The 23,766-nt window shown below is 38.4% G+C and overlaps 1 protein-coding gene across 1 annotated transcript in view; it reads left to right on the top strand.

Moving 5' to 3' along the window:
- The window catches only part of NTRK2 (neurotrophic receptor tyrosine kinase 2), a gene marked incomplete at its 3' end in the record, with an annotated part of 190,785 nt that overhangs the window by 7,774 nt on the left and 159,245 nt on the right, over positions 1-23,766 (top strand). The window contains exons 3-4 of the mRNA XM_083355860.1: positions 17,993-18,067; positions 19,243-19,314. Of these exons, the coding sequence (XP_083211986.1) occupies positions 17,993-18,067; positions 19,243-19,314 (147 nt within the window). The remainder of the gene's footprint in view (positions 1-17,992; positions 18,068-19,242; positions 19,315-23,766) is intronic.

Here is a 23,766-nt window from a genome sequence, read left to right on the forward strand (position 1 = left end):
TCTTGCCTATTCTTGTTTATTAATTTTCCACACAACTACACAAAAAGCATTTGTATCATGATGCGTGTTTTGTCACTTGCCCTTCCTTACCCTCCTTGAAGTTTCAGTGCCCACTTTTGAGGAAATTTATTATCAGTTCAAAAATCTATGATGGGCGATATTATTTGATACTGTCTTTTCTAGTCAAAATATTTATTTTAATTTTTTAGGGATGGTAATTGTGATGCCAGTTAGAATGTCTTATACGTAGAATATTAAGGGATTACTCTGTCAGAGTTGTTAAGCAAACTTTATAAATAGTGGACAGTTTTTAATGAAGCATGAAAAGAATAATTTATCAATTATAACAAAATGCGTTTCATTTTTCAACATGTAATCAGTTTTGTTCCACTTAAATACATTCTGATTCAGAGAGATTTACTTTATATGTAGGCAAATACATTTTTGCCATTTTTCTTATTATATGATTCAGAAAGACGCCCTTATGGTATTTTTACTTTAATAAAAAGTATCAAATGCTAACAACAGAAAGAAATATAATAAAATTATGATTAGCTAAAGAAGTTAGTGCTAGTTCAGTCTTTTGAGTATGTCCAAAGCACTCAATCTTGTGGATCTAACCACAAACTCTTTTGTTTTCCACGAATTTGCCTGATATTATTTTAAAGGTTGATCACATCTCTTTGTATCACATCCCATAGTTATAATTATGCATTGCATAAAGTATTTTTTTTTATATCCTCACATGTCTTGTATTTTAAGAGAAGAAAAACTGTTCCCCCTTAACTTTTTTTAAATAAAAAGACCCAAATATTGTGTCTGTTTGGGGCAGGGGTCAGCAACCTGAAACAGTGAAAGAGCCACTCGGAACCAGTTCCCTCACAAAAGGAAAAACTGGGAGCCGCAAAAAATGTGTGCACATGCGCGTACATGCATGCATGCGCAGAACAGGGTTTGACTGAAGAGTGGAACCAAGATGAGATATGCACCTACCCTGCATATTTGAATTGATTGGTTGAACTTTTTTAGTCCCACTTTTTTTTTTGTTGAACTGCACATGGCAGAGGACTGGGAGCCGCAGGAGATGGCTGAAAGAGCCGCATGGGGCTCCGGAGCCGTGGGTTGCAGACCTGTGGTTTGGGGTAATGGTTGTACCGTATAGGGAGCATATCCTGTATTCCTGGAAAAGTGCCCTTAACACTTTCAAGATCTGAAGAAGAGAAAAGAAAGACTAGAGGTTTACAGTCATTTGGGGGAATTAAGGTAAAGAGAAGCAGTGTGAAAGAAAATTCATTTAAATCTTCATAGATTGTGGATTTTCTATCACAGGCTGTTCTTATGACTGGAGTTAGATTGAAATATTGCTTTTCCTCCAGAGACCTACAGTTTGTACTGTATGTAAGACCTATCTTGGATAAATGCTGCACAGGTTGCCAAGTTTCTTGGAACAGGTGTGATTTGCAGAAGCTGGATGATGCCCTCTTCTCATTATTAGTTGTTTCAATTTGGTTTGCTTTTTCTGTATTTTAAATTTTGCATTTTTGTGTCTTGATATAAGACTATAGATAAATACTTTGATTTAATTTGATTCGGTATGGCTTAAAGAGGATTTAAAACTAATACCGGTAGTTCTTATTTAGCAACTGCCTTGTACAGTGACTGTTGACAGGCCTGTAAAGCAAAGGAAAGCTGAAGTAAGATAATAAGCATGGTCATAACCATTTTGCTTAACAAGCAAGTAGCTAGTCCCAATTGTGGTCCTTGAATGAGATCTCCTTGTAAGCCCAAGTAAAAAAGTCAGTAACAATAAAATGCAACCATACTAGAGAAGAAAAGCAACTTTGACTACATCACAATTGTAATGGATTCACACATTATCCTTAATCTAGTGCTTATGGGAAGAATAGTCTCCTCAGGGAATTTGTATCAAGAGCAGAGCACTTAATTACAAACTTGAGAATGCTTCGTTGTGTTTAAGCCTTTCTGTGTTGTATAATTTTATTGCATGCTTAGAATTTGTGCATGAAACTTATGTGTAAAAGAAAAGAAGATAGGCGCAAAGACCTTAGTCAAAGAAAACTAGAAACAGGCTTTAAAGAGGCAAAGAAAATGCAGAGCAGTTCTCCTGAAATTAGAAAGTTATTTTGAAAGTGCAAGGAACCCCCAGCAGAAAGTGAAATTAAAAATAATTGGGGTTAAACTGCTTTTGACAAAAATATTTATGATAATTAATAAAAATGGGAATGATATATAAAAGATGGGAAGTGAAACAACTGATATAACTCAAGGACATTGTATTAAATTGTAATAAATGCTGTGAATATTATGAAAGCATTAAATTATCCAAGACAGTTGTATTTCATGGAAAAATGGAACGAATGATGGGAAGTTTTTACCTAAATAGCAAAAAATTAGAGCAAATAAATGCATTTGTGTACTCCTGTAAATTATTTATTAAAGATGGGAATAGATGGGAAAATTTTAAGACTTGCAGTATTATGTGGTCTGCTTCAAGAGATGAAAATTGAAGCAAGTGAAGATGGCTGTGTGTGCTTCTCTCCACTTTGTTACCCAAAAGGAGAGTTGGTATATCAGTGGAAACATGAAAGTTATGTTGAATGCAGTGGGAATGGGTTACTTAAGAAGTATGCATGATAAAACCAGAAGAGATGGGGCCAAATATAAATGGGTCCTTTGATTATTTATTTATTTATTTATTTATTTATTTATTTATTTATTTATTTGATTTGTATACCGCCCTTCTCCCGAAGGACTCAGGGCGGTGAACAGGGACATAAAAACCAAAGTACCCAAAATACAGAAATCAAAAACAAATTAAACCCTAGTGTCCAAATGCAGAAAATAAATTACATTAAAACAATAATTAAAACAAAACCCATCAGACCAGGCCGGCTTGTTCAAACAAATAGGTTTTTAGGTCGCGTCGGAAGGAGCGAAGGTCGGGAGCCATCCGGAGCTGAACCAGTAAACGGTTCCACAGATCAGGCGCACCCACAGAGAACGCCCTCCCCCTGGGGGTCACCAGACGGCATTCTCTGAACGGTGGCAACCTGAGGCCCTCTCTGTGGGAGTGCACTGGGTGGAGGGAAGTTGATGCCGGCCGCAGGTGCTCCCTAAGGTACTCCGGACCCATGCCATGTAGGGCTTTGTAGGTCATAACCAGTACCTTGAATCTGACCCGGAAGGCAACCGGAAGCCAATGCAGCTCACGGAGCAGAGGTGTAATATGGGAGTATCGGGAGACCCCCAACACAACTCGTGTGTCTGCATTCTGCACCAGTTGGAGCCTCCGAGTGGTCCTCAAAGTGAGTGACTACTGGGAAGTATATTTAAGGAATTATAGTTATAATGTATAAATATTATAATTTGGATCAGCTATCAGTAGAAATATAAAAATAAACCATATTTACACACCATTCAGAAGAAACAGTAAAAAAAACTAAGAAGGAAACAGAAAGACCAGAACACATTTTCTCCAGCAGCCTACATCCCTCAAATAAACCAGAATTAATACCAGCCAAACAATCAAGCAGAAAATACCCCAATCAAAGAACTACTAAGGAGAAAACCATATTCTCGCCAAAACTGGCAGAGTAAGCAATTGTGTATAAGCATGGAGTAAAGTTATTTTTTTCATTATCCAGTGTTAAGTAGTAATGTGGTTGATATTATTCCTGACCCTGACTCTTCTAAGTCCAGCTTGTACAGCTTGCATTTAATGTTCCATTTGTTGTGGATATATGGATTAGTTAGGCAGTTTTAGCTATCTTGTATCTTTATGTTTACCTTATTGTTATTTCTTCTCTTTTATTTTGGTTTATGTGGTTTCTATAGTTAATTTTGGTTGGTTTACTATATTTAATATAATGCAATTACAGCTCAGATGATGTGACTTTTGAAACTATCTCAGAAGTCTGAAAAAGGGGTATCTTTAATTAGTATTATTATATCTGAGCTGGAAAGAAGTGGAGTAATCACTAGATGGCAGTAAACAATACAGAAAACCCTAGCTCCATCTTGTGGTCGCTTTGTTTTTTTGCAACCCAGATCTAGTAGGCCTATCTTATGAGGCATAAATCCCATCACAGAAGTAGGAAGGTAGATCTGAAATAACTTTAGTGAAACTATTGTTCTGTCTATTTATTTGTTCATGTATTAAATATTTGGAGGTATCTATCCATTATTCAACAGCCTTGGCTTATTCTGTTAAGGTGTATTAGGATCAATCACTTGCTATATATATTTCAGAAGTCACCTGAATATGTTCTTACCTTGTGGAAAACATTTGTTCTTCTCACCTTGTTTTTATTCTAAATAGATGTGTTAGACATTGTATGAAGATTGAGAAATTGTCCTTGAATCCTGTTGTCATGGTTCCAACAGATGAAACTATTCAAAAGAACTTTGAGGCATTGTTTACCTTTAAAGGATCTTTTATTCGAGTAGCATAATATCGGCACTTACATAATCGAAGCCAAAAACTGAATTCCCCTCCCCTGGGCACATAGTATCAAAGCACAATTCCCTCCTCCAATTAACAGTCATAAATTAGCTTGAAGCATGGGCTTCCTCTCCATCTCTCCAGCCTGCCAATTCTTTATCAGCTCTGGGCTCAATAACTTTGATTCTCACGCTAAGTTTAGTGTTGTTATGTCTAGCTGAACTCTCATTCACATCCCCCGCCAGCATCATCTAACTCTAAAAGCAAAAGGGAAAAGATGGCTACATTTCCATCTGTTGTCAATGCAAAAACATCCAATGTTAGCAGCACTGACACCTGTTCTTATGAATATAATTGTTATTTCTGAAATTGTCCTTATAAAGTAATTGTTCTGTACCAGCCTACTACCGGCCCTGCAGAAAAGGCAGGGACAACCCCTTTACAAAAAAGGCAAGAGGCTGGAACTAAGCCTGCCAAATTTATTGACACAAAACAGAACAAACAGAGCAAAACCAAAACACGAACCATGAAACAGGAGCTATTCAAACGGTTGCCTTCAGCAAACCAGCTCTCCCACACATTCCCCTTTTAAACAGTTCAAGGCGTGGCTTCTCTCTGCCTCCTTCTGAGGTGCCCCATTGCCTTCCTCTGTTTACTCCTGATTGACTGCCTCCTGCGTCGGGCGTCCTTGAACAGGGCCAGCTGTGGGTCATCTTCATCCACGCTGTCAGGCTCACACAGCTGGGTCTGCGTAGTGACCAGATGGGAGGGGCCTGGCTGAGGGCTCTGCGAAGCCTCAGGGCTATCCTCTGCAGGCTCTCCAACACCCCTCTCCTCCTCCTCCTCTGAATCGTCCGACCCAACTGTCGAACCCACAGGCTGACCCTGAATCACAACAGTAATCATATATTAGAATCAGGAAGCCTTTTTGTATAATTGTGTTATTAACAATTTTAGGATTCTCACTAGCATAGAAATAAAAACAAAAACATTGACAATAGATATTAACGAATTCTAAATCCCGCTACTGCAAGAAAATTCTCCCCCTCTCCTCCAGTGTTCATAGACTATATGCCAATGTTAGATGAGAGTCATCCCTGATTTGCCTTTGCCAGTTCTGGATTTTTGGTGTTTTTATTATGAATAATATGCATGTGTACTTTTAAAAAATGCTAGTATTGTATATTAATGTGGGACTTCTCTACATTGTATTATATTCTCAGAGTTCAATACTTAGGGATGTCAGTTTTCAAGTAGACTATGGAAATGGATAGAAGACCAGATCTTTAGATACCAATTGCATAATACAGATAAAGAAGAAAACAAGTATACTGTATCACCATGCTGGGGTTTGTTAATGACTAAAATAATTAGAGGATCTAGTGACTGGAGTGGTTGAAAGAATTTTAGATGTCTCAGGTTGTTTACATTTACTGCAGTGTATTAAAAGTACACCATGTTCTACCACATGACTTCAGTAATCTGCCCTCTTTGTGTTAGAACGATTTTTGCCTAACTTAGAAAGATGATTCAATTAAATAAAAGCCATTTCTGAGAGCAGAAAAACATACTGAATTTCTCACAATTGTGCTTAGAAAGCCATTGTAAAACCAAAGCTTTTAGAATATTAATGTTTGATAAGCAACATCAAGGCAAAGTAGTTGTGAAAAAGCTTTTGGTCAGATAAGCTTTGTTCTTAAATCTCTTTCTGACAAGATTATATTCAGAGAATTTTCTTCATCCATCCCCTAGTGAGATGAAGCTAAAGTGGAAGTTTTATATCAAAATGCTCACAAAGTAGTAGCAGCTCACATTTTATTCAGGCAAATTCACTCCTGGGCTGGGCAAAGACAAATTTAATTCCATATTATAACCCACCAGTTCATCCTCCATGACTCTCACAGTGATAAAACTTTGAATGTCTAGGAAAAGCCTCCCAACTATGTTACCGTATATACTTGAGTATAAGCCGACTCGAGTATAAGCCGAGACCCCCATTTTCACCCCCAAAAACTGGAAAAAGTTCGCGACTCGAGTATAAGCCGATCCGCCGTTCTGCAAGCCTCCGCCGCCAGCAGAGGCTCGATCCGCCATTTTGCAAGCCTGAATACACAGGAATACTCTGTGTGGCTGCGGCTCTCGGGGAAGCCCTGGCTGTCCGCTTCCTCGCTCCACGCTGCCATTCGGGGCCCGCGCGTTCCCCGGGCAAATCGCGGCGCCCAGCAGGCGAGGAAACACGCCCGCTCCAGTCGCCCCCCCTTCCCTCAGGAGACGCGAAGCAAGTGACCGCCCGGAGCTTACCGAGGACTTGCGCGCGGCCGAGGCTTCGGTGCTTCCAGGATCGCGCGCACCTCTCCCAAGCCGCCGCCGTCCGGAGACCTGCCGAAGTTTGGGGAGATTTGGGGAGGTGTGCGCGCACCTCCCCAAACCTCCCCAAACGTCAGCAGGTCTCCGGATCTCCGTGCCCTGCCTGCCTGCTTCTTTCCCCAAACTTCGGCAGGTCTCCGGACGGCGGTGGCTTGGGAGACGTGCACGCAATCCCGGAAGCACCAAAGCCTCGGCCGCACACAAGTCCTCGGTAAGTTTTTTTTGTTGACTGGAGTATAAGCCGAAGTGGAATTTTTCAGCCCAAAAAGTGGGCTGAAAAATTCGGCTTATACTCGAGTATATACGGTATTTCATTTTTTATTGAGAATGTGCCTAGTTGGCTAAATAGTGTCCTGTATGCCGGAAAAAAACTTGTTGCCCAGTGTGCTCATGATGGTAATGATGATGATGATATAAACCAGGGGTCCTCAACTTTGGCAACTTTAAGACTTGTGGACTTCAACTTCCAGAATTCCTCAGCCAGCAAATTTCACAAGTCTTAAAGTTGCCAAAGTTGAGGACCCCTGATATAAACTATAGCTGTAAAATATAAGATATACATGGGAAAAGATATTATAGGCCTCTAGGAGTTGTTAATTTGTGGCTAACTACTATGGGTTGCTGGAAGTTTTATTTGAACAACATCTGATAGTCTGTAGGTTCCTTATCAAAGCTCTAATGAAAACCAGCTGGGTGACTTTGGGCCAGTCACTCTTTTTCAACCCAATCCACCTCACAGGAATATTGTTATAAAAAAACAGGCAGGAATATTATCTACATCCTTGTTAGTAGGACAAACAAAGGCAGGAAGTAAATATAATAATAAGATAAATTAATGTTGGAATCGTTTAAATATACATCTTTAATTTATTGTTTAGGCCACAGGTCTGCAACCCGCGGCTCCCGAGCCGCATGCGGCTCTTTCAGCCATCTCCTGCAGCTCCCAGTCCTCTGCCATGTGCAGTCCAAAAAAAAAAAAAAGTGGGACTAAAAAAGTTCAACCAATCAATTCAAATATGCAGGGTAGGTGCATATCTCGCCTTGGCTCCACTCTTCAGTCAAAGCCTGTTCTGCGCATGTACGCACATGCACACACATTTTTTGCGGCTCCCAGTTTTTCCTTTTGTGAGGGAACCGGTTCCGAGTGGCTCTTTCACTGTTTCAGGTTGCTGACCCCTGGTTTAAGCAATAATTATTGTAATACTAATTTAAACGCAGCAAACCTTCCCCCCATAGTGTAGTGTTGTTTCTTTCTCCAGGTTGTTATTTGTCAACCCTTACCTTTCCAATTTAAGTAGAACAGTAATTTAAGGTTGAAGGACATTTTATATTAACTGTGCAGTATGTGAATGATGTTGCTAATTTTATTGTGTGAAATCCAGATTTTTGTTCAGTTTGAAGGCTTAAAGCTTTCCATCCACAAGCTTCAGTTTTTAATTAAAAAAAAGATAATCCTCCATTTGTACCATGCCAAGAACCTGGAAAGAGGAAGGTTTTAAGAAATCGAGGCACAGTGGTATCCATGTGATGCTTCCTTTGGTCAGTTATGCTGTGTAATCCAGAGGTCCCCAACCTTTTGGGCACCAGGGACTGGTTATGTGGAGAGAGGTTTTTCCGCGGACCAGAGGGGGTGTGGTTTTGTGTGCTGCCTGCATCCTGCGGATGGGGCTTTACTTGTTTGTGCAGACCGGTTGCTGAAATGCTGTGGCCTGGTACCGGTCCACAGACCAGGGGTTGGGAACCCCTGGTATAATCAATAAGTGAGTTGATTTTTGTACTCCATTTATCTTACTTAGATCTCTTATTTGTTCAGAAATCTTGGTTGCTTCTATTTTATTTTGTAGGATTTTTTTTCCAACATGGACACCCATAATTGCCCATGGTATTATAAATGAGTTTTTACTAGTGTTTATATTATGTTATTCAGGTCTTCCCATCCCTGGTACACATAGTATATATATTGCTTGGTGGAATATATCATATTTATAGAAACCTTGGCATTATTGTTATTTTCCATAACTGATTTCTTAACAAATAGTCAAGCCTTATACAGCTGGGCAAGATCAAGTAAACAAGAACTACGTAGGCTTCAGTAAAATATCTTTAATTCTAGTCTTAGAGTAAATAGAGAATCTTGGAGTAAATAGAAATTATAAGCATTACCAACCCTCCTTTATAGTGAATTCAATAAGAAGGAGTCTCCTTGAATAATTTGAAATGCTTTTTTTCCTATTTCTAGCTACTTGGTTTGAATTGAAATTTATAAAATAAGCTGCTAATAGACTCACCTTCTATGTCTGTATTGTTTATTCCAGCCTCCCTACAGTTTCTCACACAAATTACACATGGCTTTAGGCTAGAATTGTTATACTATTACAGGAAAACATTCTGCTAAAACCAACATCTTTATGTTTTACCTACCAAGTTCTTCTCTTAGTACAATTTTTTGAATATTACCACTCCTAGTCAAGCTACAGATGTGACAAAATTCTTAACTTAGGCCTGGAGCCATAAGAATAGTGTGGAAAGAAAGAGGTCAAAGCTAGTTGGTGTTGCATTTTGTCTAAAATGCATATGGTTTACTGTTGGCATAGTTTGATTATGAACAGGACAGCCTTCCTGATAAAGGTGCAGATCTGTGACTCGGAGGTTCTTCTGGACTCATGGCTATTGCTGTAAGTGAAATCCATGGGCAGGACAGCTTTCTGCAGCGGTGATTTAGGGCAGGAGAATGTGGCAACAGGCACACATTCCCTCATGGATATGAGGCTTGGGTTCATTGGGCTTGAATTGACTTCAGGGCACATTAAAGGCTACCCTGGGAGATAACTTAGAAACTGGAGTTGTGCAGAATGCAATTGTCTGCCTACTGGTAGGTGGGAACCATTGTAACCATATTTCCAAGAGATGCATAGGGTATGTGTGCTTTAAGAAGATTTGCTTCGTTATTTATTTATTTTGTTATTTATTAGATTTGTTAAGGCTACTCAACTCTTACAAAATAATAACTCTAGAGCAGACATGTCAAACACAAGGCCAGGGGGCCAGATCCGGCCCGCAAAGTGGTTTCATGTGGCCCACGAAGCCATCCTGGAAACAGTGAGGGAACGGCCCCCACTGCCTTGGCCCTGGCCCAGAGACCCTCCTTCTGCCAGAGACCCTCAGATCTGTCCCACTCCTGCCCAGGCCCCCATAGGCACCCTTGATGCGAACGATGTAGAGCTGGCCACGCCCACCCAGTAGGCCATTCGCACTCTAGCCACGTCTACCCAGTAGGCCACGCCCACCCAGGCCACACCCACCCGGCCCCCTGAGGGCAACTGCAATGCTGATGTGGCCCTCAATGAAATTGAGTTTGACACCCCTGCTCTAGAGTGTTTACACGATATATTCTGTCTGTTTGGTATACAGGTAGTCCTCAAATTACGACCACAACTGAGCCCAAAATTTATGTTGTTAAGTGAAAGATTTGTTAAGTGAGTTTTGCCCCATTTTACGACTTTTCTTGCCACAGTTATTGAGTGAACCACTGCATTTGTTAAATTAGAAACATGGCTGTTAAGTGAATCTGGATTCCCCGTTGACTTGGCTTGTCAGAAGGTCACAAAAGGTGACCACATGACACTGCAGCTGTCATAAATATGAACCAGTTGCCAAGCATCCGGATTTTAACCATGTGACCATGGGGATGCTGCAATGGTCATAAGTGTGAAAAACGGTCATAAGTCACTTTTTTCAGTGACGTAACTTTGAACAGTCACTAAATGAGCTGTTGCACGTTGAGGACTGCCTGCATAGACCACCTCTGGATTTCAGTTCTACCCTCTGCATTGCTGACTTTGAGGGAGGCAGTGACAATTAGTTTTTCAAAAGACTTTCAGACTGGTTTCATGGGTTTTATTTTCTTTATGAGCAAGATGCTGTCAAGCTCCACATAGCTGGCAAATCAGAAAAGTGAGAACACAGTTTTCAGAAAGGCATCTTTAATGCTAATCAGGGATAAAAACATAATCTTATAAACAGTAAGACTAAATTCCAGGCAGACTTATAGTGAATTAATTAAGGCACAGTCTTTCTGAAAGACTTCTTCCCAGCCTGTCGTGCATGCTGAAGCTTGATTTTTTAAAATTAACTTAAAACATTTGAATTTGTTTTTATTTTGATAGTTTTATGACAGTGAATTTTACCTAGTATTTTATCATAAACATTTGGATTAAAAAATATAGAGTTGTATAGCCAATAAACATTCAAATATTATTCTGACACCTTTATACAAGTATATGTAATGTGAACATAAAGTTCTGCTCAGCACATTTTAAAAGAGTATAACGGAGTTTTAAAAAGTGTAAAAGAATGGAATTGAAATGGTCAGGGCCTTGAGCACTGTATGAAAAAAGTCTAAAATATTTGGAGTTCTTTAGCTTGGCGGTAAGGGACGCGGTGGCTCAGTGGGTTAGGACGCTGAGCTTGTCGATCAGAAGGTCGGCAGTTTGGCGGGTCGAATCCCGAGTGCCGCGTAGCAGAGTGAGCGCCTGTTACTCGTCCCAGCTTCTGCCAATCTAGCAGTTCGAAAGCACGTAAAAAAATGCAAGTAGAAAAATAGGGACCACTACGGTGGGAAGGTAACAGCGTTCCGTGCGCCTTTGGCGTCTAGTCATGCCAGCCACATGACCACGGAGACGTCCTCGGACAAACGCTGGCTTTTCGGCTTTGAAACGGAGATGAGCACCGGCCCCTAGAGTCAGAAATGACTAGCACGCATGTGCGGGGGAACAAAAAAAAAATCTTGGCGGTGATGAGGGCCTCACTGGATAAAATGGATGGGGAGACATTTTAAAATAATTGTGAAGAAATTTAGGACTGACAAAAGAAAATCTTCATGGTGCATAATTAGTCTGTGGAGTTAATTGCTGTAATACATAATGATGGTTACAGGTAATCATTGACTTACAACAGTCCAAGGTCTTTCCCACCATCTTCTGCAGTGCCATACAATTTAAAGACATTGATTTTCCTTCCTTCAGCCTTTCTAAGGATTCAGCATTCACAGCCAAGTGCTACAGGTGGAAAACCTATAGCCTTGATAATACCTATCTTTGTTATCAATATAACGTTTCTGCATTTCAGTATTTTGTGGAGACCTGTCATAAACTTTCCCCTAGTTAGCAAAGGTCTATTTATTTCATGACTACAGTCATCACTCTTGTGATTTTAAAAAAAATATTTGGTCAAAAGATAAAGTCTACTATTGTTTCAAGTTCTCTTTGGCTTTGGTTTGGCATTGCTACTGAGATAATCTTAGCTTTCTTTTTAAATTTTTAATGCTAAAGAGCAGTCCAGCTTTGCAGGCTCTTTTTTTAATTTTCAGCTTGAGCTTCCTTAAATCTTCTTTATTCTAGCCATGAAAATTGTATTATCAACATATCTATGATTATTAATTTTAATTCCTATTTTTTAGTTAAATATTTCTCATGGTATATTTTTTTTAATAAATTAGGTAAATAAGTTGACAGCAAACAACCCTGGTATATCCTTTCCCAATATTGAGTCAGTTAGTTGCTTTTCTAACTGTCACAAATTCTTCAGTAACAAATGAAATAATATATCCAAGCTTTTAAAAAGACTATTTAAGTTAGATAATGAGTTTAAAATATCCCCAATCTTCTTTCTATATTGTTGCAAGAAAAATTGCACGATCATATCCATGTAATCATCAGAAGAATATGTACAATTTTATTCTTATTATATAAAGATTACTGTAATTCTCAGAGTTTCTGCTACTGTCTCCAGTGATAAATACATAAATTTAATGAATTGATTTACATGCTATTGACACCCAAGTTGGTATTGATTCTTTCTGACCACGTAGATAGATTTTCTCCATGATGCTCTGTCCCTAAACTGGTTTTTCAGATCTTCCAAAGGTATATTTGCTTTCCCTTATTGCATATTATTGCGTCTAGTCATGCTGGTCACATGACCACGGAGACGTCCTCGGACAAACGCTGGCTCTTCGGCTTTGAAACGGAGATGAGCACCGGCCCCTAGAGTCAGAAATGACTAGCACGCATGTGCGGGGGAACAAAAAAAAAAAAAGCTTGGCGGTGATGAGAGCCTCACTGGATAAAATGGATGGGGAGACATTTTAAAATAATTGTGAAGAAATTTAGGACTGACAAAAGAAAATCTTCATGGTGCATAATTAGTCTGTGGAGTTAATTGCTGTAATACATAATGATGGTTACAGGTAATGATTGACTTACAACAGTTCGTTTAGTGACCATTTGAAGTTACAATGGTACTGAAAAATGTGACTTATGACAATTTTTACGCTTATGACCATTAAAGCATCCCCATGGTCACATGATCAGAATTCAGACGCTTGGCAATTGGTTCATATTTATGACGGTTGCAGTGTCCTGGGATTATGTGATCACCTTTTGTGACCTTCTGACAAGCAAAGTCAATGGGGAAGCCAGACAAGCATGTTTCTGACTTAACAAATGCAGCAGTTCACTTAACAGCTGTTGCAAGAAAAGTTGTAAAATGGGGCAAAACTCACTTAACAAATGTCTCGCTTAGCAAGAGAAATTTTGGGCTCAATTGTGGTCATAAGTCAAGGACTACCTGTACCAAGATGGCATTAAAAAGGGCTTAGGTAAAAATCATGCACATTGTGTATATTAAGATCAAATAATAGTGAAGAAATCAGTGTTACGTCCAGGGGTGGGGTGGCGTGCCTTCAAACTCCAGTTGCCAGGGAATAACAGTGGCAAAGGAACATGTTTGCATCTTCTCCTTGTGAGGAACTCAGTGGCATTTAGTTGGACAGTGTGGAAAATAAATGCTAGACTGATTCGGTCCTTATTGCCTATATATATTGCCTAGGTCACTAACTTTGAAGCTGTGCACCTTCAGGGAACATCTTCTGCAATGAGTGTATTTGCTATGGAATCTCTGGCCTTAAAAACCCTCTGTGTTAGAAGAACCTGGAGCACATTCAGTTCATAAAGAACTCTGGCCAAACCTGTTAATCCTTCTTGTCACTTTGCATCAACTAAGAATAAATCCTAAAATAACTTTCCCCAACCTGGCATGCTCCAGATGTTTTGCGAATGCAGCTTCCAGAATACCCACTGGAACTGGTAAATCATCCCAAACTTTCATGTGAGGGATCATGCCATTGCTGATCTTTTGGTCGGGGTACAGTTGATAAGCTTCCAAGGAAACCAAGGTTTCTTGGAACATTGTTTTGAAAACAACTAGCAGAGTGCATCTGGAATACATCTGGAATAACACATCCCTCTCAATTTTAATCACAATGTTTTACTTATTTCAAAGAGGCTGGCAACAAATAGACAAAGTACTCTGGATGAAGAGTACTCCTTTTCTCTTTCTTTTTCTCTCTCTGTGTTTTTTGTAATTTTTTTATTTTTAATCCCATTTATATCCCGCCCTTCTCCGAAGACTCAGGGCGGCTTACAATTTAAGCACAAATCAATGTGCTTAGCAATAGCCTTCATGCTATGTATATGCCTGCTTATTAGGGCTTTCGCCCCCCCAGCGGCATTATTACAAAGTCAGCTTATTGCCCCCAACAATTTGGGTCCTCATATACTTGAAAGTTCAGTGTGAGATTTGCAGTTATGTGATCCCATGCGTGACAAGAGTTTTACCCCTAAAATCTGTCGTAGTATTCTATTAGTTTTGCTGTGGCCCTTTGTGATGGCTCCCTCAGACTCCAGCTTGGATGAGGAAGAAGAGCTGGTTTCAGAGCTATCCTAGAAGGAGTATGGGGAAAGATGTATCAGGGAAAGATGGAAGGGTCTGTGCTGGAGGTAAGACAAATAGCAGTCAAAGAGGGCAATTGTGGTGAAGCAATTCCCGGATTGTTGGAGGATGCTGGGAGAGAGTGGCCAGAAGAGAGTGGCCATGCAATCCAGAGAGGACATGCACCTGCAACCAGTCAGCGTGGACGAGGAGTTGCCGCCCCTTCCCGATCCAAGGGTGTGCAAGGCCTAGTGGAGAGAGGTGCAATGGAGATCAGTGAGACTAATCATGAGGAGGTACCCTCACCCCTCTTAATGGTTGGCACCTACTTAACAAGGATTTTGAACTTGGTTGGTGTTGGAGGCAACCACTCATACTCCAACTCACCGTGAATGTTTGGGACCCTTGTGTTCTTCATTATGCGTTGGATCTGTTGGAATCATGCTTGCCTTTGTCCTGCTTCAACTTAGTGGAGCCACATTTGTTTCTGCCTTGCCTGAACGGGTGGGAACGGTGGTTGCTTTCATTGAGCTGTGATCCAACGGGACTAGGACTACTCTTAGGTGCTGTGAATAGTGGACTAGGCCACTATTGCCCGGGAGTTAGAAAAGACTTAAAGGGGACTGCCCATTAGACTTTTACATGCACAGTGGGAACTTACTTATTTTAAGTAAGATAGACAATGCAATTTTATTTTTCCTTCAGTTTTCCAATTCTCTGCATCCCACTGGATTTCACTTGGCAAGGTTAGTCTGTCAGTAACAACTTCTTTGAGCTCTTCTTCATGATGTCAGTGATCGTATCTTGCCATCTTATCTTCTGTCAGTTTCTTGATTGCCTTTGATTTTTCCAAGCATCAAGGTATTCTCCAATAACTCTTGACTTCACATTATGCATCCGAAATATCTCAGCTGAAGCTTCCAATGAATAATCTGCCTTCCTTCATCTAGTATTGAATGTTTTGTTCTTGATGCAGTCCAAGGTCTTTCCCACCATCTTCTGCAGTGCCATACAATTCAAAGACATTGATTTTCCTTCCTTCAGCCTTTCTAAGGATTCAGCATTCACAGCCAAGTGCTACAACTGGAAAACCTATAGCCTTGATAATACCTATCTTTGTTATCAATATAACGTTTCTGCATTTGAGTATTTTGTGGAGACCTGTCATAAACTTTCCCCTAGGTAGCAAAGGTCTATTTATTTCATGACTACAGTCATCACTCTTGTGATTTTAAAAAAAAATTGGTCAAAAGATAAAGTCTACTATTGTTTCAAGTTCTCTGTCTATTGGCTTTGGTTTGGCATTGCTACTGAGATAATCTTAGCTTTCTTTTTAAATTTTTAATGCTAAAGAGCAATCCAGCTTTGCAGGCTCTTTTTTTTATTTTCAGCTTGAGCTTCCTTAAATCTTCTTTATTCTAACCATGAAAATTGTATTATCAACATATCTATGATTATTAATTTTAATTCCTATTTTTTTAGTTAAATATTTCTCATGGTATTTTTTTTTTAATAAATTAGGTAAATAAGTTGACAGCAAACAACCCTGGTATATCCTTTCCCAATATTGAGTCAATTACCGGTAGTTGCTTTTCTAACTGTCACAAATTCTTCAGTAACAAATGAAATAATATATCCAAGCTTTTAAAAAGACTATTTAAGTTAGATAATGAGTTTAAAATATCCCCAATCTTCTTTCTATATTGTTGCAAGAAAAATTGCACGATCATATCCATGTAATCATCAGAAGAATATATATACTTTTATTCTTATTATATAAAGATTACTGTAATTCTCAGAGTTTCTGCTACTGTCTCCAGTGATAAATACATAAATTTAACGAATTGATTTACATGCTATTGACACCCAAGTTGGTATTGATTCTTCCTGACCACGTAGATAGATTTTCTCCATGATGCTCTGTCCCTAAACTGGTTTTTCAGATCTTCCAAAGGTATATTTGCTTTCCCTTATTGCATATTATTGGTCATTATTTTTAGATTGATTATATACATTTTGATACCTCATTTTTCTAACCCCGAGTTCCTTTCCTTGCATTCACAATATTCAAAAAGCAAATTTCTTATGAAAATAGGAACATATTTTATGTGTAATTCTATCCAAACCTTTGCAGGTGATTTGGCTTACTTAAGTTTTTTTTATGTAGTTCTACAAAATGTAATAGTTTGCTTCTATTCAGGAGTGGTTTTAATACTTTTTATTCTATGTACTATGTATTTTTTTTATTTTCCCATTCTTTTTATGGGGGCAATGTGAAAAATTGAGAAAAACCAACTGAATGATAATAGCTGCTTATTTTATTTCTGATTTGGTTTAGCATATGCAAATTAAAAACATTATATTAAAATAGGGTCCAAACTAGTTTCTTTTCCATTATTTCTATCAGGTAGTATATAGAATTTAGGAACTATATTATTATTGACTAGTTATTGGTTTTGTTTAACAGAAAAAGAGTGAATCAAAAGAGCAACAGATAAAAATATTATGGTATAAATGCCAGAACTGGCCTACTAAGATTCTAGTACAGGTACTCCTCAACTTACAACAATTTGTTTAGTGACTGTTCAAAGTTACAACAGCACTGAAAAAAGTGACTTATGACCATTTTTCACACTTACAACCATTGCAGGATCCCCATGGTCACATGATCAGAATTCAGATACTTGGCAAGTGGTCCATTTTTATAACAGTTGCAGCATCCCAGGGTTATGTGATTCCCTGTTGCGACCTTCTGACAATCGAAGTCAATGGGGAAGTCAGATTCACTTAACAAGCCTGTTACTAACTTAACTGCAGGATTTCACTTAACAATTGTGGTAAGAAATGTCATAAAACAGGGCAAAACTCACTTAACAGCCGAAATTTTGGACTCAATTCTGGTCATAAGTTGACTGATTTCCCTTTTCCTCAGTCTTGACTAATGTAATTTCTCTCCCCCCCTCTCTCCCTCTCCCCTTCCCCCCCTTTCTCTCTTTCTCTTTCACACATTACACCCACCCAGCAGACACTTATTTTACATAAACATCTCCACAGTGACAACCCTATACTGAATCCTTGATTCACAAACAATCTATTACAAATTGCTCCATTACTCCCAGAATATACCCAAATTAACCCCTTGGTGGTTATTTTCCCTAGTTTAAGAACGACTGCTTCCATCTTGCAAAAGGCCTCTTAAGGTAGTACAGTATTTAATATGTTTCTGCATATCTGCCCTGCTGTATCATATTGTAATAGAGGAACGATTTATTTCTCCATTTTCCCATTTTCAAGTCAGACAACTGCTATTTGTGTGCCTATTATATAAATAAGAAAATAATATACTACCATAGTAACATTTCTCTCTTCCTCTTTTTTTGTCCCTTTAAACAGTTATATTGCAAACCAGAGGGATTTAGAAAGCATAAATGAAATAGATGTTGGACTGTACACTGGATTAAGAAATTTGTAAGTAAATATTTTAATTACGTATATTTAGTATTATAAATGACATATTTTGCCCACTGTGTAAGCTTTATAATGGAATGTGCTGAGGTCTTACATGGGTCATTGTCTTCATTTATTTCATTAAAAAAAGCAACTCATTCTTTGATAAAGTAAGCTAGAAAAAGGTGGAATAACATCACAACAACATCACCATCAGATGGATCTGTAAGTGGCTGGCAAACTGTACTCAATGAATAGTCCTTAAGGGCACTACATCCTCATGGAGAGCAGTAAGCAATGGGGTACCACAAGGTTCCATCTTATCCCCAGTACTCTTCAATATCTTCATCAATGACTTAGATGAGGAAATTGAAGGGGAACACATCAAATTTGCAGATGACACCAAACTGGCAGGAGTAGCCAACACCCCAGAAGACAAACTCAGGATCCAAAAAGATCTTGACAAACCTGAACAATGGGCCCTGTCCAACAAAATGAGTTTCAATGTGGAGAAAAGCAAAGTTTTACATTTAGGCAAGAAAAATCAAAGGTTTAAGTTCAGACTGGGCAAGACCTGGCTTAAAAACAGTAACTGTGAGAGGGAACTTGGAATCCTAGTGGATGATCACTTGACCATGAGCCAGCAGTGTGCAGCAGCAGCCAAAAAAGCTAATACAATCCTGAGTTCTATAAACAGAGGCATAGAATCAAGATCACATGAAGTATTAGTACTGCTTTATAAAATCCTAGTAAGACAACACCTGGAATACTTCAGCCAATTTTGGTCACCATATCACAAAAAAGATATTGAGAGTGAAAAAATTCAGAGAAGAGCAACTAAGATGATCAAAGTCCTGGAGACTAAAAGATACGAAGAACGGATGCAGGACTTGGGTCTGGCTAGTCTAAAGAAAAGAAGAGACATGATAGCAGTATTCTATTCTATTCTGTTCTGTTCTGTTCTGTTCTGTTCTATATATGCATGGATCTAATTCATGAAGCTGACTTAATTCATTATAGTGAATAGAACATTTTTTCACATGCATCACAGATTGCTGAATTGGGCCAATATAATAACAATCTTGAACCATGATTTATTCTGAAATTCCTTGAGCTACATGCTATTCTTTCCATAAACAAATGAATGGATGATAGATAATTCAGTAACTGTAACTTGTGCTTGGGTACTTTTACAGAACTGTGGTGGACTCAGGCTTGAAGTTTGTCTCACGCCAAGCTTTCCTGAAAAATATTAACCTACAGTACATGTAAGTGAAAATACACTTTATGACTTTAGGGGATTTAAAATATTGTCCTCTGTACTATATATTGCTGGACTCAGGCTTGTGACTGGTTGCCACTTTTTAGAATATATCACTGTTGTTGTTGTTGTTTAGTCGCTAAGTCATGTCCTACTTTTCCTGACCCCATGGACCATATATTACTGTATGCAAGAGCAAAAAGTGTCTGGAAAAAGACAAATATATGTTTCCCCTATATTAGGTGTGAAGGATATTTAGCGCGTGCGTGCACACACACACACACACAGACAATAATAATAATAATAATAATAATAATAATAATAATAATAATAATCCTTTATTGTCAAAGTACAACATGTGTACATTGAGATTAGCTGAACCTCCCCCTGTGCTCTCTCCCCTCAACACACAGTGACAACAAACCCTCCATCCTACCACACTATGTGATCCAACTACACCACACACCGGCCTCCCAAGTCAATTCTGCATAAGTTCACAGAGATTATGTCCCATTTAAAAGCCTAACAGCCCACGGATAAAAGCTATTTTTCAGCCTGTTGGTACGGCTGATATATATTCCTATATCTCCTACCGGATGGTAGGAGAGTAAAGAGATACCGTCCAGGGTGTGAGTCATTCCTGAGAATCTTCCTCACTCTTCCAAGGCAGCGAGCCCTGGCGATGTCATCCAGTGGTGTCAGGGAACAGCCCACAATGTCTTGTGCTGTGCTCACTACCCTCTGTAATACTTTCCTGTCCGCGGCTGTCAGACCAGCCTACCAAACCACAATACCATACGAGAGGACGCTCTCTATAGTAGACCGGTAAAAGAGGGTCATTAGCCATTGTTCTACCCTGTTCTTCCGCAAGATCCTAAGAAAGTGAAGCCTCTGTTGGGCCTTTCTAGCCACCTGGGTTGTGTTAACTTTCCAGGTCAGATCTTCACAGAGGTAGACTCCCAGAAATTTAAAGGAGGAAACTACACAGTCCTCCCCGATGTAAAGTGGGGCAGGTTCCTCCTTTTTTCTCCGGAAGTCTAACACCATCTCTTTCATCTTGCCAATGTTTAGGTGCAAGTTGTTACTACACCATATGGATAGTTTTTGTTTGTCCGCCCTATATGCTGTCTCATCCCCACCTGTAATAAGACCCACCACAGTTGTATCATCTCCGAACTTGATTATCGCAGTGGATGGGTCAGATGATACACAATCATAAGTGTATAAAGAGTACAAGCACAATATAGTACAGTATACCCAGGCACCTCCCTTCCCATATATTTATCCTACATACATATATACATCCAGTTACAAAGATATTGTGCTCATTGCAATGTTGCTGGGTATAGATGTTAGGGTTAGGGTTAGGAAGCCTAGAAGCTGATGTTTTCATATGGACGTCTGATTGACCATGATAGGAAGATTAAGTTGACTAGAAGGCCCTTTAAACTAATGCAGCAATTCTCTTCTTGCTAATTATGTATCTGTCTCCTGACCCAAATTTCTCCTCCCATTTGAGAGTTATTATAAATTGCTAGAGCTGCACATGGCAGCCAATCGATACATACTCATTTTCCTTTTCTGTTGTTCAAATGACATTTTCAGAAAAAATGGTTAGACAGTTTACTGCCAAACAGATGGCAGTGGACTGTCCAAGTTTAGTATTAAAAGGAAGATGACTGGAAAATATCCAGCTATTTTTGGATACATATTGCAACGTTGTCTTTTAAATAAAGATGCAATTTACTGATCTTGCTCTTTAACGTAAGTAATTTCCGCTGCCACATATAGCAAAGGCTAAAGATCTTACATAAATGACTTTAAAAGTTCTATCTTTAGGGACAAATAGCTGCTAAGGAACTGATTCATTTACAAAATTCACTTCTATAGAAATATCTCATCCATTAGAAAAGAGAAGAACATTGGATGAGTACAGAGGAAAGCAGAGGATGGATGGAAGAAATGTTGTTTTGACTATCAGCTACCCAAGATTGTTGTGATAGTGTACAAGCTATTCCGTTGGCTATTGGAGGATATATACATAGTTATATATATTATACATTTTATGTATAAGTACTGAGTACTTACAGAACTATCTTTCATTGGGGAAAATTGTTTTTTAAAAAAAACATTGCTTCGTTGGGATATAAGTTAATTTACATTCTTATAGCGATAATGTACATTAATAATTTCCCTGTGTCTTCTCTTAACAAGAATTTGGCACATTTGTGATTTAGAAACTTTCTGTTTTTAGAAGATAAACATAGACATAAATTATATGAACTTCCAGTTTTTTAAAAAAATATTTGGACTTTAATCAACTTATAGGAGATCTCTTTAATTTCATTTAAAATCCCTTTACAACAGATATGCTACAATATAAATAATTTAAAAATATCAGTATTAACATAGACGTATCCACCAACCTTATTAGTATCAAATTTTAAAGAGTTTTAAATACAATATTTTTATAAACATATTTGCCTTCTCCCCATTACCTAGGTGAAATTTATGTAGACAAAATGGCTGTCTTTAGTAATTTATGATTATAAAAATCAGTAATATTGTAAACAAAGGAAATTAAAGATTCCACAGACACTGCCTAAATGTAAACTCTAGTATCAGAGCAACATTCTAATGGAAAAGTCTGAAAATCTTTTCTATATTTTCAAAAAAGATCACTGCATCTTGTTGTGTGCATGTTTTTCTATTGTGCAGACATAATAAAGAATATTTTCTACTACTTTTGTTACTTATGCATAGGCTGGCCCATGGTATCATAAGAGAAAAGTGTCACCAGGACTTTTTATTGACATTTCCTTGGTCTGCTTTGGTGTTCCAACAGTATTAAGATAAGACAAATATATGTGCTAGAGAGAATAGTAAAATTTCTGTATGTGGAAGAAAAAGGATAGTGACAAGAAGGAAAAAGTTTTCTGATAAGAAACCAGTTGTAGAGAGAGGAGAACACTGGGCTAGATCACCTGTAGGTGTAGTTTTAGATTAACCGTACTGTTCCTTTAAGTTGAACAATCAATTCATATGAGAGATGTATCTTGGCAAAACATTATAGGTTTGCCATAAGGACTGCACTACAAATTGATTATCTCAATATGCTATGTTCACCAATAATTGCTCATACTGGCTGAGAATTCTGCAAATTGTAGTCAAAAACATCTGGCTGACACTAGATTGGTAAAAGTTAAGAAACAGTTTAAGTATTTTACTCTCTTCTTAAGATGTAAAACAAAGAGAAGCTTTTACTTTTGTTTTCAGCTAACAGTGTTGCTCGTAACATGAAATCCTAGAAAAATGGGTTAATTTTCAGTATAGTTTAGAGTAGGAATGGGCAACTCATTGGCTCTATGTATTCCTCAGATGTTGTTTTTTTCAGTCCACAATGATTACTTTTCTGAAATTTGATGGCAAATCATCAGATGGGGGAGGCATCACTTCCAATTGTTTTCCAGAGGAATTAAAAGAATTGAAGAAGAAAAAGGTGTTTTAGGATAGGCTTTAAGGAAGCAAGATGTACATATACATGAACCCCAATGAAACGCCTGTCTACAAAAAGAATAAAAACCCCTAATCTCCTGCTTCATTCATGTGCTATTATTATGTCTTGATTGAGTTAGGACATGGGTGTCAGACTGCTGGCCCATGGGCTGGATGCGTTACGTGGAAGCCGCATCCACCTCAGCTCCGGCAAGGAGGAAAAAATCGCGATATGTTGCGACACGTCACGTGACGTGGCAAATTTGACACCCCTGAGCTAGGACATTTTCTACCAGGGACACAGTGGTAACGCTGCACATTATTTCTAGTATGTACATATTCTATTAGATATTTTTGGCCATACCACTTTTTTCATGATGTTGACATCTTCACCTAATTGGCCCTGGTGTAAAATATAATACAGGAAACTGTTGTGTACTTAGGGTAGGTGGATTTGGATTGAAAAAGTTCAGACAAGCACTACTTGGTAACATTTCTGATTTTTATTGTGGCAAGGCGTCTATATCCTGTTCAGTGAGAATATATTTCCTATGGAAAATAAAAGGAAAGGTGCTTCTGGTCTGGAAATCTTTATATTTTGTCCAGTTTAAATATTCTTTAGTAAAGGGAGTGCCTACCACAGTGTATGTCATCCTGTGAATATAGTCAAGAGCAAGAATGCACCTGATTTTCATTGTAATGGAAGATGCTAAAGTGTACTGCAATATAGTACAGTAAATACTTAATTGAACTGAAAGGTTTAATGATTTCATGTTACCATTTTTCCATGATGTTTGCTGTGAACACATACTTTAAAAAAGTATTTCTAAAAAGCTTGTGATGGAGTTGTTTGGGATATAGTCAGGGTTTGGAAAAGTAAAACCTTTGATGTAAGATCAAAGACGATATGGTAAACATCTATTTTGCTTATGAATAAATTGAGCGTTTAGTCAACATCTGAGAA

This window comes from Vipera ursinii, assembly GCF_947247035.1.
Source record: "Vipera ursinii genome assembly, chromosome: 2".
NCBI lineage: Eukaryota > Metazoa > Chordata > Lepidosauria > Squamata > Viperidae > Vipera > Vipera ursinii.